Genomic DNA, 15,234 nt, shown 5'->3' on the forward strand with positions numbered 1-15,234 from the left:
TTTGGTGCATATCAAATAAGCGAACCGGCCACGAGAGCATCATGAGCACGGCATGTAAATCATGCCTTACATGACATGCGTGCCATTCTTTTCATGTTACCACCTGTTATTAACGTTCGCATTACAGTCAAGTCACGCAATACCGATTGTGGTGCATATCAAACAAGCGAACCGGCCACGAGAGCATCATGAGCACGGCATGTAAATCATGCCTTACATGACATGCGTGCCATTCTTTTCATGTTACCACCTGTTATTAACGTTCGCATTACAGTCAAGTCACGCAATACCGATTTTGGTGCATATCAAACAAGCAAACCGGCCGCGACAGCATCACGAGCATGGCATGTAAATCATGCCTTACATGTCATGCGTGCCATTATTTTCATGTTACCACCTGTTATTTGCGTTCGCACTACGGTCACGTCACGCAATACCGATTTTGGTGCATATCAAGCAAGCGAACCGGCCGCGAGAGCATCATGAGCATGGCATGTAAATCATGCCTTACATGACATGCATACCATTATTTTCAATGGCAAAGAGGGCCTTACGCGGGCATTCTTCGATGCCTCGGTAGGCTTTCGATGAAGCCTCAAAACGCTACGGGATGTCGTAATGTTCCTGCACGCTTTCCTGAGCCTATAAAAACAATCGCCCTCCAAAGCGCCGTGCGTCTGCGGCCGGGAGACACTAGCGAGGCGAGCGAGCTGGACCATTTGTGTGGCGAAGCAGCCGAAAGGGCGCGGCGGCGAAGAGAAAAGGAACGCGGTACTTTTCCCGTTACAGTGACTTTACCAGCCACAAGGCTCACGCGCCCTCCAGCGACAGATGAGCGTGCGAAAGAGAACCTAAAGTTCGCGCGCGACGCCAGCGCCGGGTGCTCCCCTGGTGGACCGCTGAAAACCTCGAAGGTCGTCGGCTCGTCCGCGTAAGCTCGTCCGCGGCAGCACGCGCTCTTTGCGGCGGAGCGCGTGCTGCCGGTGATTGCGTTTCCAAGTTGCAAAGAAAGCCACGTCATTCCACTAGCCTGTACGCAGCATTCTTATGCCGCGCAGTGCCGCGTCAGCCTTGAGAAGATTATAAGCAGTGAATTCAACTATGAAACAGCATATTCAAGGGAAGTGCACAGGCAAAACAAGCTCAATGCTGTACGCAGATTCAAATGGTCATTTACTTTGCGTGCCTTATTTTGATCATAGTCGTACGGCAGACCGAGTGGTCCTTACGCATAGAGCAGTACAGTTTAGTCGACTGCTCCCATATCGTCGCGCCCATTCACTACCTTCAGGAAAGAGAGAGAGAGACAACATTTTTTGAGAAAAAAAAAGTGTTTCAATGTGGGTGGGGCCCTTCTTCCAAGGCTCGACTAGCGGGCCTGACTTAGAGCACACTGGAACACCGGCTGATGTGACCCGTTGTAGTACTGCGCATACCGCGAAATATTTAACACAGTGATCGCCATTGTGTATCTGCAATAGTGCTCTGCGATAATCCTGCTTGCGGCCTGCGAGCCCGTGAGGCAGGCGCGTGACAGAACGGGTTCTGTATTGTAGATTCATCACATAAATGCACAAACGGCGATTGTATTTTTTCTCCTTGCTACCTCGATTATTTTATTCTGATAAGATTTTCAAAGTCCTTGTATCATTTATTGTACGCAGTATTCACCATGACAAAGGCCATTTCTGATCGTTTTATATATGTCGTTCATCCAGTGGACTATATGAAGACAAACATTTTTGTGCCTCGCCAAAGCGGACGCTCAAGCTACTTAACTTTTCCTTTTTTTTATTTCAAACGCGTAAAGAGGTCATATTAGTGCAACGGATATTGCGTCCGATGCTCTTGGACGCGTTATTCGAAGGTCGCAGGTTCGGTCCCTGCCCGCGGCAAGTTATCTTTTCGTCCACTTTTCTTTCTTCACATCTACACTACATTTACTACTATTAACATCCCCTATACTTTCCTTGGCATTATTGTCTGTTAGTTCTCATTATTCCCATGCTGCAGTGAAACACGTCGGCTTCCGCGCCGTACACCGACTGATCTTTTCACTCATTTAATAACGCGGGGTTGTGTGGAAGCCACCATTTACAATTTGAAAAGTACCTGCGCCGTAGAAACAGAGCGCCACCAGGAGCTGAAAGAGCGGTGGCACGGGAAAACCGACGTAATTGGGGCCGTTTCCAGCGGCAAGCTCGGGGACATGAAGTGTTCGCATCAAGAAGCGGAACCTGCTCAGCAACACATCGTCGCTGAACTCTTCCATGGAATTTTGATGGTTGCCGAACACTCGCATCGTTAATTGCACATATGGACGCCGATCGCTACATCATCTCTTCTTTAATGGCATTGTAAAGCTTCTTGCGTAATCAGCCATAGCGCGCCGCATACGTGGCGCATTAAGGTGCCTGCCGGGCTACCTTATCGAACGCCACCTTATCACGGCGATAAGGTTGAGGAAAGGTTGGATTGAGGCATAAGGTTTGTTTATGAAACGCGTTAAGGTGCCAAAAAGGTAAGGAGGGCAAACGATAAGGATAAGGTTGGTTTGTGAATACGGGGATAACTCTGCCACGGTGGTCTATGAAAAAGAGATCTCTTTTTCATGGAGCGGCCGCGGCTTAACCCAGAAAACGCCTGGTTCCGCGAATCTGACCTTCAAGCTACGCTAAAACTAACTCAAGGTCTGTCTTTCCATGAAGGGTTGAAACTCGGGCATGTTGATATGACATAATAACTGTAATAGCAGCGGAAAGGACACACGCACATCGCTGACTTTCAACAACGAAAGGTGTTTGAGAGTGATCATTCGCGTTCTTTGCTTGTGCTTGTCTGTTGCGTTGCTGTCACATTTCATAGTTTGTCTTTCGTGCCGCTGGCTCCATCCAAGTACAAACCGCATTCGCGCCGAGAGCCCCGACGAGGCTGCCTTGTGGTGCAACACGTTCACTCCTTGACGCGGCGCGTATGAAAACCAAGATATGCAACAGGGTTGAATTTCTGCCGACCGATGGTCTTGTCCTTTCCGAAAGCTAGGAAAAGCAAGCTATCGCTCGACAAGCTTGGGGTTGAACCACAAGAAATTTTTGCAGGACGCCTACCTCACCGTGATGGAGTACATTTGCGGCGCGGACCTGAACAGAGTTGTGGACAAGGCGGTGTACTTGCCGACCAAAGAGTGCCGCATCGTGATGGCCCAGCTTATCCTGGCGCTTGAGCACATGCACCTCCGGGGCTTGATCCACCGAGACATCAAAGTCTCCAAGTGAGTCCCTTGCACCCCAACAAGCTCGTTGGTTCATTACTCGAGCAAAATAGGCATGGCGCAAAAAAGGGCGGGTACCAAGTGAAGACACGACTCGTGTTTGTCAGTCCGTGTCTTCACTTGGTCCGCGTCCTTTTTTGCGCCATACCTATTTTTCCTTGCGCATGTTCCTGCACGTGAGTTACGATTGTGCTTTAGGTGGCTTCTCGCAATCGAATTGTGTTCCCACTTGTGAGAAAGCCACCCGGATGGGCACACTCCGTCTTTCTCTATCTAATTAGTGAAATGAAAGAGCATGCGCGACTCAATATGCCATGATTCCATTTGGCGTATTACTAAAATGGCTGCCAGGCCATGCGATGTGCACAATTGAGTCGACGGTTTTACGCTGCTTGTCGATGAACGGCACGGTTACTTCAGCATCTATTCCAGCTCTGCACGGTACTGCCACCCTCCGGTAAGTCTTTTGCTCGTACATTCGCAGCCCTGAGCATGCCAAAAATGCTTGCGTGACCTTCCAAGCACGAAGCGCCATTTATGAGGCCTCCTTTTTCGTTCCAGCTGTTCTGTGAGGTTCGACAAGGCTACTTAGTGCAGTAGGAAGCCTAACTTCAAGGCCGTTTTGTCGCACACATAACTTTTTCAGGCACTACGAAAGTTTGTAGCTTCGAGGAGGGGATGCTAAAGGGCCGTAATTAAAGAGATAATTAACGCGCTTCATTACAGAGTTGCCCAGAAACAATCTCGTTGCGCAGCTTCCGAACACGAATGGTCTTGAGGATCCGAGGAAGCAGACCGTCCATTGGTTTGTCTGCTTTCCAGAATAATAGAACGATGAAATAATCGTCAACAAAGGGGTTTGTTGTTCTCTTCTAATTTGTCAATTACCTGGCTGATCTCACGGCTGATCAATTGATCACATGGCTGTGATAAAATGTAGCGTGGCTCTTCCTGATGTAGACATGCTATCAGCCCTATTGCCACATATTTCCCTACTATGGCTAAGAAATGCAATGTCTTGAAAACTTTGACATCTTCCATTCCTCTGCAGCATGATGATCGTTCCAGGTGGGAGAGTCAAGGTTATCGACCTCGATACCAACAAGGTGTGCACCGGCCACTGTAAGTACTACCTGTCCTGGCATTTCTACGACTAAATGCTGAAAGAAATGTTTAGGAAAGCGTCAAACCACTTGCAGCAGCAAGGTCTGCGACTTCCTTGCAGAATGACTGGCAAGAAACCATTATAATAGTACGTATCGAACGTTTATAAAGATACATCTATTACCTAAAGGGTAAGTTTCCTACAGCAACTGACATCGTCAAGAGCAGTCATAAGTGACATGATCATATCACACTAAGAAGGACTTAAAGGGGCCCTGCAACACTTTTTCAAGCATGGCCAGAAAACGCTGCGATCGGTAGTCAAGAAGCAAGCATTATAGCGCAGCCCTGGAATTTGCAATTATTCTCAAAGTCAGCTAGAAATCGCTCCCTCTTCTCTCGACAAATCATCATCATCATCAGCCTGTCTACGCCCACTGCAGGGCAAAGGCCTCTCCCATGTTCCGCCAATCAACCCGGTCCTGTGCTTTCTGCTGCCACGTTACACCTACAAACTTCTTAATCTCATCTACCCACCTAATTTTCTGTCTCCCCCTCACGCGTTTGCCATCTCTTGGAATCCAGTCAGTTACCCTTAATGACCACCGGTTATCCTGCCGACGTGCTACGTGCCCGGCCCATATCCATTTCTTCTTCTTGATTTCAACTATGATATCCTTAACCCCCGTTTGTTCCCTGACCCACTCTGCTCTCTTCCTGTCTCTTAAGGTTACACCTATCATTTTCCTTTCCATCGCTCGCTGCGTCGTCCTCAATTTAAGTTGAACGCTCTTTGTAAGTCTCCAGGTTTCTGCTCCGTAGGTAAGTACCGGTAAGATGCAGCTGTTATATACCTTCCTCTTGAGAGATAGTGGTAGACTACCGTTCATGATTTGATAATGCTTGCCGAATGAGCCCCATCCCATCCTTATTCTTCTAGTTATTTCACTCTCATGGTTCGGCTCCGCGGTTACTACCTGTTCTAAGTAGACGTACTGCTTTACAACTTCCAGTGTCTCGCCACCTATCGCAAAGCGCTGTTCTCTGCCAAGGTTGTTCCACATTACTTTAGTTTTATGCATATTAATTTTCAGACCTACTCTTCTACTTTCCGTATCCAGTTCAGTAATCATGAGCTGTAATTCGTCTCCCACGTTACACATCAACACAATGTCATCAGCGAATCGCAGGTTACTGAAATACTCTCCATTTACTCTTATCCCTAATCCTTCCCAATCTAGGGCCCTGAAGACCTCCTGTAAACACGCGGTGAATAGCATTGGAGAGATCGTGTCTCCCTGCCGTACGCCCTTCTTTATTGGGATTCTGTCGCTTTCTTTATGGAGGACTGTAGTGGCTGTGGATGCGCTGTAGATTTCTTCCATTATGTTTATAGAAGTTTCGTCGATGCCCTGATTCCGCAGTGCCTGCATGACTGCTGATGTCTCCACCGAATCAAATGCCTTCTCGTAATCTATGAAGGCTATGTATAGGGGTTGGTTGTATTCCGCGCATTTCTCTATCACCTGATTGATAGTATGAATATGGTCTATTGTTGAGAAGCCTGTACGAGATCCTGCCTGATCCCTTGGTTGATTGAACTCTAATGTCGTATTAATTCTGTTAGCAGTTACTTTTGTAAATAGCTTGTAGACAACGGACAGTAAGCTGATGGGCCTGTAATTTTTCAGGTCCTTGACGTCCCCTTTCTTATGGATCAAGATGATGTTGGCATTCTTCCAAGATTCTGGTATCCTCCCCGTCGAAAGACACTTCGTATACAGGGTGGCCAGTTTTCCTAACATAATCTCTCCACCGTCTTTCAACAGGTCTGATGTTACCTGATCCTCACCAGCGGCTTTGCCTCTTTGCATTCCCTTTAGGGCTTTCTTTACTTCTCCTGTCAATACTGGTGGGATGTCAGATTCCTCTGGGATATTACTGCTTCTTACGTTATCATCCTCACTGTCTCGGCTGCTGTACAGATCTCTGTAGAACTCTTCCGCTACCTAAACTATTCTATCCATATTGGTTGTGACCTTGCCTTCCTTGTCCCTTAAAGGGGCCCTGCAACACTTTTCGAACATGCTCAGAAAGCGCTGCCGATCGGTAAGCGAGGCTCCCGAGAACACGCGAGCCAAATATTACAGCGATGCGCACGGCCTGGAATTTACAATAAATTCTGAAAGTCAGCTGAAAATCGCTCCCTCTTCTCTCGACAAATGATGTATTAGTCCGCAAAATATGACGCGATTGTCGGCAGTTCCACCACTGGCTGATCTTACAATCACGATAACACCCTCATTATTACTTTCGTTGTTAATTTTGAGTTCAATAAGTAGATAATATGTATGTTTATATTCTGTTATCGCGTTAAAAACACCGAACAAACATTAATATTAGCACTTCCAGTCTCACCGACAGCTCGTCTGCTCGTAGTTGCGTGGTTCCGTTTTCTTCGCCATGCGCAGTGCCGAAAACGTGAATATTTCTGTGCTTTTGACCATCGCCCGTTGCCGTTGAGAGTGGCAGCCGTTCGAGTGTTGCCTCGTCAGCTGAGAACTGCATCGTCGGCACGTTCTCACGACCGACCGAGGCACGGGCGCAGCGTGTCTCCGATAACAATGCTGGCGTCCGGTAATGGCGGCGCTTCGGGGTCGTCTGCCAGTGCCGTCTTACGAGGCGGTGTATCGGAGTATCGGCCGAAACCGATCTCAGCTGTCATTCGTTCCAAACGAGCGCGCAGGTTTGCTTCCATGGTTGGCAGAGCGATGAAAACACTACGGCGTTCGAGGTGCACACCCAACATTACCAAACCGACGCGCAGTTTTCAAGCACGCGCGATACACAGCGGCTCCGCTCGACGAGAACGACGCAAGCCGACCGGAAGTGGCGGCACAGACCACGTGGTTGCGCCCAGACGTCAGAGAGAAAAAAATGAAGAAAAAAACTCCGCCGGTGCTCTTGGGCGGAGCCTCGCTCCTCTGCGCTGCCTCCCTCGACTAGCTGCCTAGCTTTGCGCGCGCCCGCGGCGTTGAGTTGAGGGAGAAAGCTGCGGAACGTGATCTCTATAATTTGGTAACACCACTTAGACTTGACGGATTCGAAAAATTTTTGCGGCATATGACTCGTGAAGGGTCATACGTCAATAATGAGACTATTCCAATATATCTAAGAAAGGTGTTGCAGGGCCCCTTTAATGCATACATCTGATTTTTGCCTATGCACAGTTTTGTCTTCGTAGCTTTGAGGCTTCTTCCGTTCTTTAGAGCATGCTCAATTCTTTGCATATTATACTTTCTTATGTCCGCTACTTTACGCCTATTGATTAACTTCGAAAGCTCCGCCAGCTCTATTTTGTCTGTTGCATTTGAGGCTTTCATGGCTTGACGTTTCTTAATGAGGTTTTTCGTCTCTTGGGATAGCTTACCGGTGTCCTGTCTAACGACTGTACCCCCGACCTCCACTGCACACTCCTTAATGATACTAGTCAGATTATAATTCATTGCGTCAACGCTAAGGTCGGTTTCCTCGGTTAAAGCCGCGTACCTATTCTGAAGTGAAACTCTGAATTCCTGTACTTTCCCTCGCAGAGCTAGTTCATTAATCGGCTTCTTGCGTATCAGTTTCTGCCGTTCCTTCCTCACGTCTAGTTGAATTCTAGATCTTACCATTCTATGGTCACTGCATCGGATCTTGTTAACTACTTCCACATCCTGTACAATGCCCGGGTGGTCGCACATTATGAAGTCTATTTCATTTTTAGTTTCGCCATTAGGACTCCTCCACGTCCACTTACGAGTAGTCCGTTTTCTGTAGAAGGTATTCAAGATCCGTAAATTATTGCGTCCTGCGAACTCTACTAGTAACTCCCCTCTGGCATTTCTAGAGCCGATGCCATATTCCCCAACTCTCGACAAATGATGCCATAAACCCAAATTACCGCACCATAAACCCAAAGGCCACGGTCATTGGCTTATTTGAGCATTGTGAGCTGCATAGTTACCGTGGCCGCGGCGGGATGCCGCGACGTCGCCGCGCACGCTCGCGATCATACTGAAGGTCTGCCGCCTTTCAAAAAAAAAAAAGGAAGTGCTCAAGGTCGTGACGCGCGCTGACGAACATCTTCTTGCCCCCTTGCCATCACGCCCCTTCCTGCGTAGCTTTCAACGCAATCGCTCGTACGAGAGGAGAGGGAAAGCGCTTGACAGATCCTAAAAATGCCTTTTTTCGGCAGTCAAATCGTGAGGCTCTTTTAATGGAGCCATTCGAAGATACTTGGAAGTTGCAGGGCCCTTTTCAGATAACGTGGACGGAGCTACTTCGGTACCTAATTTGATGCTTATAAGAGGGTGCCAAATTCACGAAAACCTAGCACATTATTTTGTGCCAGAACTTTAAAAAAATATTATAGCAGCTCCGAATTAGTAGTGCCAAGCCTGAAGGAAGAGTGGAGCCCTTGCTTGTTTCTCTTCAGTTTGTCTTCTCGTTCTTTCTCTTCCTCTTGGTTTCTTGTATCTGGGCCATTCCACCCCAAACGTCCCAAACATTTCGCTCGAACCTCTCCAACTGTATTGCAAAAAAATTGTGGACGTTCATATCAGTGCACTATTTGCCATTGGAAAGTATTTTTTGGAAAAAAAATCTTTTTTGTCTATTACAGTGATTTGAATTTTGCCGTAGTGGGTGAAACCTAGGTTGCGAAAAAATGCTGTGAAAAATACAATACTTCACGGAACGCCCTAAATATCTTCTAATTTGCTTGAAAAGGAATGGCACTATCTTATTATCACCTATTGAAGACTACTGCTATGTCTCACGATGTGCTTTGTGCTGAAGCAATGCTGCGATTCTGCGCCCATTTTGATTATTTTTTAAAAATTCTACGAATGTTACAGACACAACAGGACTATATCACATGGCTAGATAGTCGGCAGTAAGCGTGTGAAAAAGGTATTGAAGTCGATGACCGAGTAGTTTCGAAGTGGAACGGGCGCAAACATTGAAAAATGTGTGAAATGCCCCATGTTCAGGCACATGTAGAGTCGTAATGCTTTTCAAGTAAAAATGCACGCTTGGTCTCATTTGGAAGAGTAAATACAGGAGATTTATTTGGGAAAGTTTATTCGGAGTGATGTTTGTTTTAGGCGACAAAGAAAAACTTACGTTGAGCGTTCGCGGCGTACCTGGGCGCGGGCCCGTAAGTCCACTTCACTGCGCCTCCACACTTCCTTGGGGCAACGGAAATATGCGGCGTCCACGCGGGTGGCAAGATCCTGTGCTGCTGGGAGTTTTCACGTTGCTGAAAACTTTCAAACAGCGTATATAGCTGGCAGAAGGTTTCGAAAAGGCTGCCGGTTATAGTCAGAGCTGATTTCATAGCCACGTCACTACATGCGCACGTACGACAGACGCAGAACTTAGATTGTGTTTTCGATCTCTGCGGACGTTGCAGTTCTTACTTCCGTTGCCGACGTATGCCCTTCGCCACTTGAAATGCCTGTGTTGCTCAGTAGGAGGTGAGCCCGGCATTAACAGTGGTCAGTGATGATGGCACGAAACGGTGAAACGTACGCGTACCTTTGAGGGAGATTGTATATAGACTCAAACCTTGCTCAACTTTTTCTTCAGCCCTTCTCTTTGGCACCCAGAGCACAACTATACCTTTGATATTTTTTTCCGACCAGGTAAAAGGCTCATGGGGTGTAAGGTCATGGGGTGTAAGGGTGCCCGCCGCTTCACGGTGCCGCCAACACCATCGCAAGCGCTCTTACCATGAGAGGTTGCGAAAAAGTTCCACTCTGCAGCTAAACTCGTCGTCCTTGAGGTTCGTTTTCAACTCTCTGAAATATTTTGCTTGCTGCTTGCTCACGAAGTGGCGCAACTTTAGCTCTTGTAGAATATCTACAAACATCTCAGAAAATTCGCCTGGAGTTAAGATAATTGTTTCGAACCTGCAGCCGACACCACTGATTCATTGCTGGACATGAAGATAGTCAATCTTATCGGTATCGAGAGATGATGCGTTGTCCAGCATGCTTCTGAGGGCGTCGCTGCTTGGGCACACAAGACAGCAGCCGTGCATGCAGTCTTCATTTTAAATGCGAAGCACTTCTTAGCGAACTTCCGCGACATTGACCGTATCTATCTGTCTGTCTGTCTATCTATCTAGCCACCTACGACTTTGTGCTCTCCTGGTCGCTTGGTGAACCAAAATTGGTATGACGTAACATGACTGCATGACGAACATAAATGACAAGTCATAACATGATAATCATGACACGCATGCCATGTACAGCATGATTTACATGCCATGCTCATGGTGCGCTGGCGGCCGTTTCGCTCGCTTGATATGCACGAAAATTGGTATCTTGCGACGTGACTGTGTGACGAACATAAGACGAGTTAACATGAAAACCGTGACACGCACGTCATGTACAGCATTACTTACGTGCCACACTCATGGGGCGCTGGCGGCCGTTTCGCTAGCTTGATCTACCCCGAAATTGGTATTGCGCGACGTGACTGTGTGACGAACATAAAAACACGAGTTAACATGAAAATCATGACACGCATGTCATGTACAGCATGACTTACGTGCCACGCTCATGGTGCGCTGGTGGCCGTTTCGCTAGCTCTATATACACCAAAATTGGTATCTTGCGACGTGACTGTGTGACGAACATAAATAACTCGAGTTAACATGAAAATCATGACATGCATGTCACGTACAGCATGACTTACGTGCCACGCTCATGGTGCGCTGGCGGCCGCTTCGCTAGCTTAATATACACCGAAATTGGTATCTTGCGACGTGTCTGTGACGAACATGAGTAACAAGAGTTAATATGAAAGTCATGACACACATGTCATGTACAGCATGATTTACGTGCCACGCTCATGGTGCGCGGGCGGCCGTTTCGCTAGCTTGATCTACCCCGAAGTTGATAGTGCGCGACGTTACTGTGTGACGAACACAAATAACAAGAGTTAACATGTAAACCATGACACGCATTTTCCTCAATGACATACAAGACGATGTACGCAGCTCTTTGCTGGCTGCTTCGCATTACATCGATTCCCACAATGCGTGGGATCTGCCGGCCTTTCTCTCTCGAGTTCAATTGTGGATAGCAATTCTTATGTTGTTTGCGTGACGCCCGCGGCATTGAGCATCAGCTTGAAGTTCTGGTGCGCCATGCACACGCAAACCGTGTGGGTAGCACTCCCTCCGGCCAAAACGCAGTAGGGTGGACGCAAACTTGCGAATGAAGAGAATACGCATTTGATATTGCAACTTTTCTTCCATTCCTCGTAAAGTTCTCCCAAACTAGGCAAAAGCAGTCGCTTTTGTTGACCGCGGATGACGTCTTTTCTTCCCGGTAGACAGTATGAAACCGAATCGTCTTCGTAAAATTTATTGACCGAAAGTTTGACGTCTTCGCCGATAGGCCGCCCTGTTTTTCTAGACGGCGTGCCATGAACGCCACCCTTTGTTCTGATATGAATCGCTTCGCGTGGCTGTCGCTCCGATGTTCCCAAGTAATTCATAACTTTTTCACGGGACCATGAAATCGGGGCTAGTGTCAAAATTTTTATTTCTCTGGGTCGTTCTTTTTCATTCTCATAAGTCTACATTCTCCCTCAAAGGTACGCGCACGTTTCGCCGTTTCGTGCAATCATCACTGACCAATGTTAATGCCGGGCTCACCTCCTACTCAGCAACACAGGCATTTCAAGTGGCGAAGACCGTACGTCGGCAACGGAAGTAGGAACTGCAACCTCCGCAGAGATCGAAAACACAACCCAAGTTCTGCGTCTGTCGTACGTGCGCACGTAGTGACGTGGCAATGAAATCAGCTTTGACTACTAACCGGCAGCCTTTCCGAAACCTTCTGCCAGCCATATACACTGTTTGCAAGTTTTCAGCAACGTGAAAACTCACAGCAGCACACGATCTTGCCACCCGCGTGGGCGCCGCATATTTCCGTTGCCCCAAGGTAGTGTGGCGGCGCAGTGAAGCGGACTTTCTGGCCCGCGCCCAAGCACGCCGCGAACGCTCAACATAAGTTTTTGTTTCTCGCCTAAAACAAAGATCTCTCCAATTAAACTTTCACAATTTCCTTCAAATTTCCTCTGTTTACTCTTCCAAATGAGACCAAGCGCGCATTTTTACTTGAACAAAATTACACATAAAAATGAACTTTATCACAAGTTTCTTGTAAATAGAAATTCTGATATTTAAAAGAGTATAAGGTCTACAGAAATCGGTTAAACAAGGAAATTAGCAAGCGCAGATCGCACTACATACATACTGAAATAGAAGCCAGCGCAGATAAGACTCGTGCCTTATGGACAAAGCTGAACTTATTTCTGCACCGGGGTACAACACGGGCAAGTGTAGGGAATCTGACTATCAACGGGCGCAACGTATCAGGAGCTGAACTTGCAAATATATTCAATGACTACTTAGTCAATAATACACATAATGAAATGTCTAGTGATTTTATTCAATTTCTACCTGATCAGAACTCGTCCTCCATATTTTGTGAGCCTGTAGTGGACGAAGATGTTTATTCCGTTTTTTTGCAACTGAGAAACACTTCATCTCGTGATGTTGATGGTATGCAGATTAGACCCATTAAATATGCCCTAGATATCCTTGTCCTTTTTATCACTTACATATTCAATCTGTCTGTCAAGTGCAATGTTTCCCGAAAGAATGCAGATAGCAAAAGTTTGTGTTTTGTTTAAAAACGGCAACGAAAATGATATTCGAAACTACAGACGCATATCTATTCTGCCAGTATTTTCGAAAGGGTTAGAAAAACTTATGCATCGTCAACTGTACCAATTCTTAGAAAAACACAACGTGATTTCCCCAACTCAGTTTGCTTTCAGAAAACACCGATCTACGGAAATGGCATTAATAGAGCAAAAGGAGTTCATATTATCTGAGTTTGAAAACAAACATGCCGTCCCCGGTATGTTTGCTGATTTCAGCAAGGCCTTTGATAACATTCAGCATTCTACGTTGTTTGAAAAATTACAATGTTATGGAATTCGTGGTCATCCACTAGACTTAACAAAAAGTTACCCTAAATATCGCAAACAGGTAGTTGAAGTAGATAGAAAGTTCTCGGAGCTTAAGCGTATTACAAAGGCTGTGCCACAGGGAAGCATCCTTGGACCCCTTCTTTTTATAGTCTACATGAATGATTTAGTTCGAATTTATCCGGATGCTAAATACGTCTTATTGCCGATGATGTCAGCATGTAAATTTCAGCTGAAGACAGTATCACGCTTGAAGAAAAAATGAACCACTTTCTTGTGAAACTAAAACTCTGGTCATGCTGTAATAATTTAAGCATAAACACAAGTAAAACAAAGGCGATACTATTTCGGCCAAAAAATAAGCCTGTGAACGAAAACCTGCATCGTAAGTATGGCGATACTCATATTGAGCTAGTAAACTGTATAAAAATTCTTGGAGTTACAGTTCCTAGCAATATGCTTTAGAATGAACATGGTGACAGTGTGCTGGGGCAGTTATCGCGCGTAGTGGGTATGGTGTACAGTGGCAAAACGGTGCTACCATACAGAGTAAAGCTCTTGCTTTATAAATATCTTTTCTATTCACATCTTACGTATTGTTTTTTGGTATGGGGGACTACAACAAACACGAACTTGCAGAAACTGTACCTGATGCAAGAGAAATATATTAGAATCATTTTCAACTTACCGTATGATGCTCACACTAGCGAACTGTTTCGACAGGCTGGGATACTGCCCGTCCATGACCTCTACGATTTTAAGTTAGCATTCGCGATCAGGCGTGAAGAGAAAGAAAGTCGATATTTTCTGCATGACCTCTCAAAACTACAGCCAAATACTACATTGTTCGATACACGAAATAAGGAAACATGAAAAATAAAAACTTCCAAAACAAACTACTCCAAATATAACTTATCCTACATAGTTCCTACGTTACTTCATAAATATGTGAAAGCTGGCATAGATTTCCTACACTGTACACAGAACCAATTGCGCGAAATACACATGTTCAGTTTTTGATCATTCTCTGCAACTGCTATATTGTTATTACTGCTGTTATCTTTCCTTTTTTGGAATATGGGCTTTGTTTGTTTTGTTGCATATTATTTGAGTTTGTACTGCTGACTGTTGCCACTGCTGTCGTGTTCAAAGGTGGCTGTGGGCCCTTGTCAAGCTGCCTCTTTCGGAGAGCAGCTTTTATCCTTCATCAAATGTATTGATGAGAAATAAACATTATTATTATTATTATTATTATTATTATTATTATTATTATTATTATTATTATTATTATTATTATTATTATTATTATTATTATTAAACATTATTATTACATGTGCCTGAACATGGGGCATTTTACATATTTTTTCAATGTTTGCGCTCCTTCCACTTTGAAACTGCTCGGTCATCGACTTCAATACTTTTTTGACACGCTTACTGCAAACTATCCAGCCTAAAGACCCTAGATTTTTCCTTTTTACTTAAGTACCGACAACTGCCTCCTTTCCCGGCCCTCTCTCACGCGCAGCTAGCGTCTGCCGCCATTTTCTTCCTAACTTGGAAGATTTACAAAGCGATGTGCGTCTAAGTACATTAGCCACGCATCTTTCAACGGACAATATGCTAACGCGACGCGCCTTTCTCCTCCCGTCAACCCCCTGTCATTAGTGAAAGGGGGACGCGTTTCACCCGGTGCTGGAAAAGCGTTAGGAAGAACATGACTACCGAAAGCGAGCGTTAGCCAATGAGATTCGTCGGCGGCGCTTCAATGGTTGTCTGTACTTAAGAAAAAACAGGGAAAAATCGAG

General features: G+C 45.9%; 1 protein-coding gene across 1 annotated transcript in view; it reads left to right on the forward strand.

The window, feature by feature from the left end:
• Positions 1 to 15,234, forward strand: part of LOC119406639 (uncharacterized) — a 141,042-nt gene that overhangs the window by 51,762 nt on the left and 74,046 nt on the right. The window contains exons 5-6 of the mRNA XM_049420166.1: positions 3,099 to 3,271; positions 4,323 to 4,393. Of these exons, the coding sequence (XP_049276123.1) occupies positions 3,099 to 3,271; positions 4,323 to 4,393 (244 nt within the window). The remainder of the gene's footprint in view (positions 1 to 3,098; positions 3,272 to 4,322; positions 4,394 to 15,234) is intronic.

This window comes from Rhipicephalus sanguineus, chromosome 10, assembly GCF_013339695.2.
Source record: "Rhipicephalus sanguineus isolate Rsan-2018 chromosome 10, BIME_Rsan_1.4, whole genome shotgun sequence".
Taxonomy (NCBI): Eukaryota; Metazoa; Arthropoda; class Arachnida; order Ixodida; family Ixodidae; genus Rhipicephalus; species Rhipicephalus sanguineus.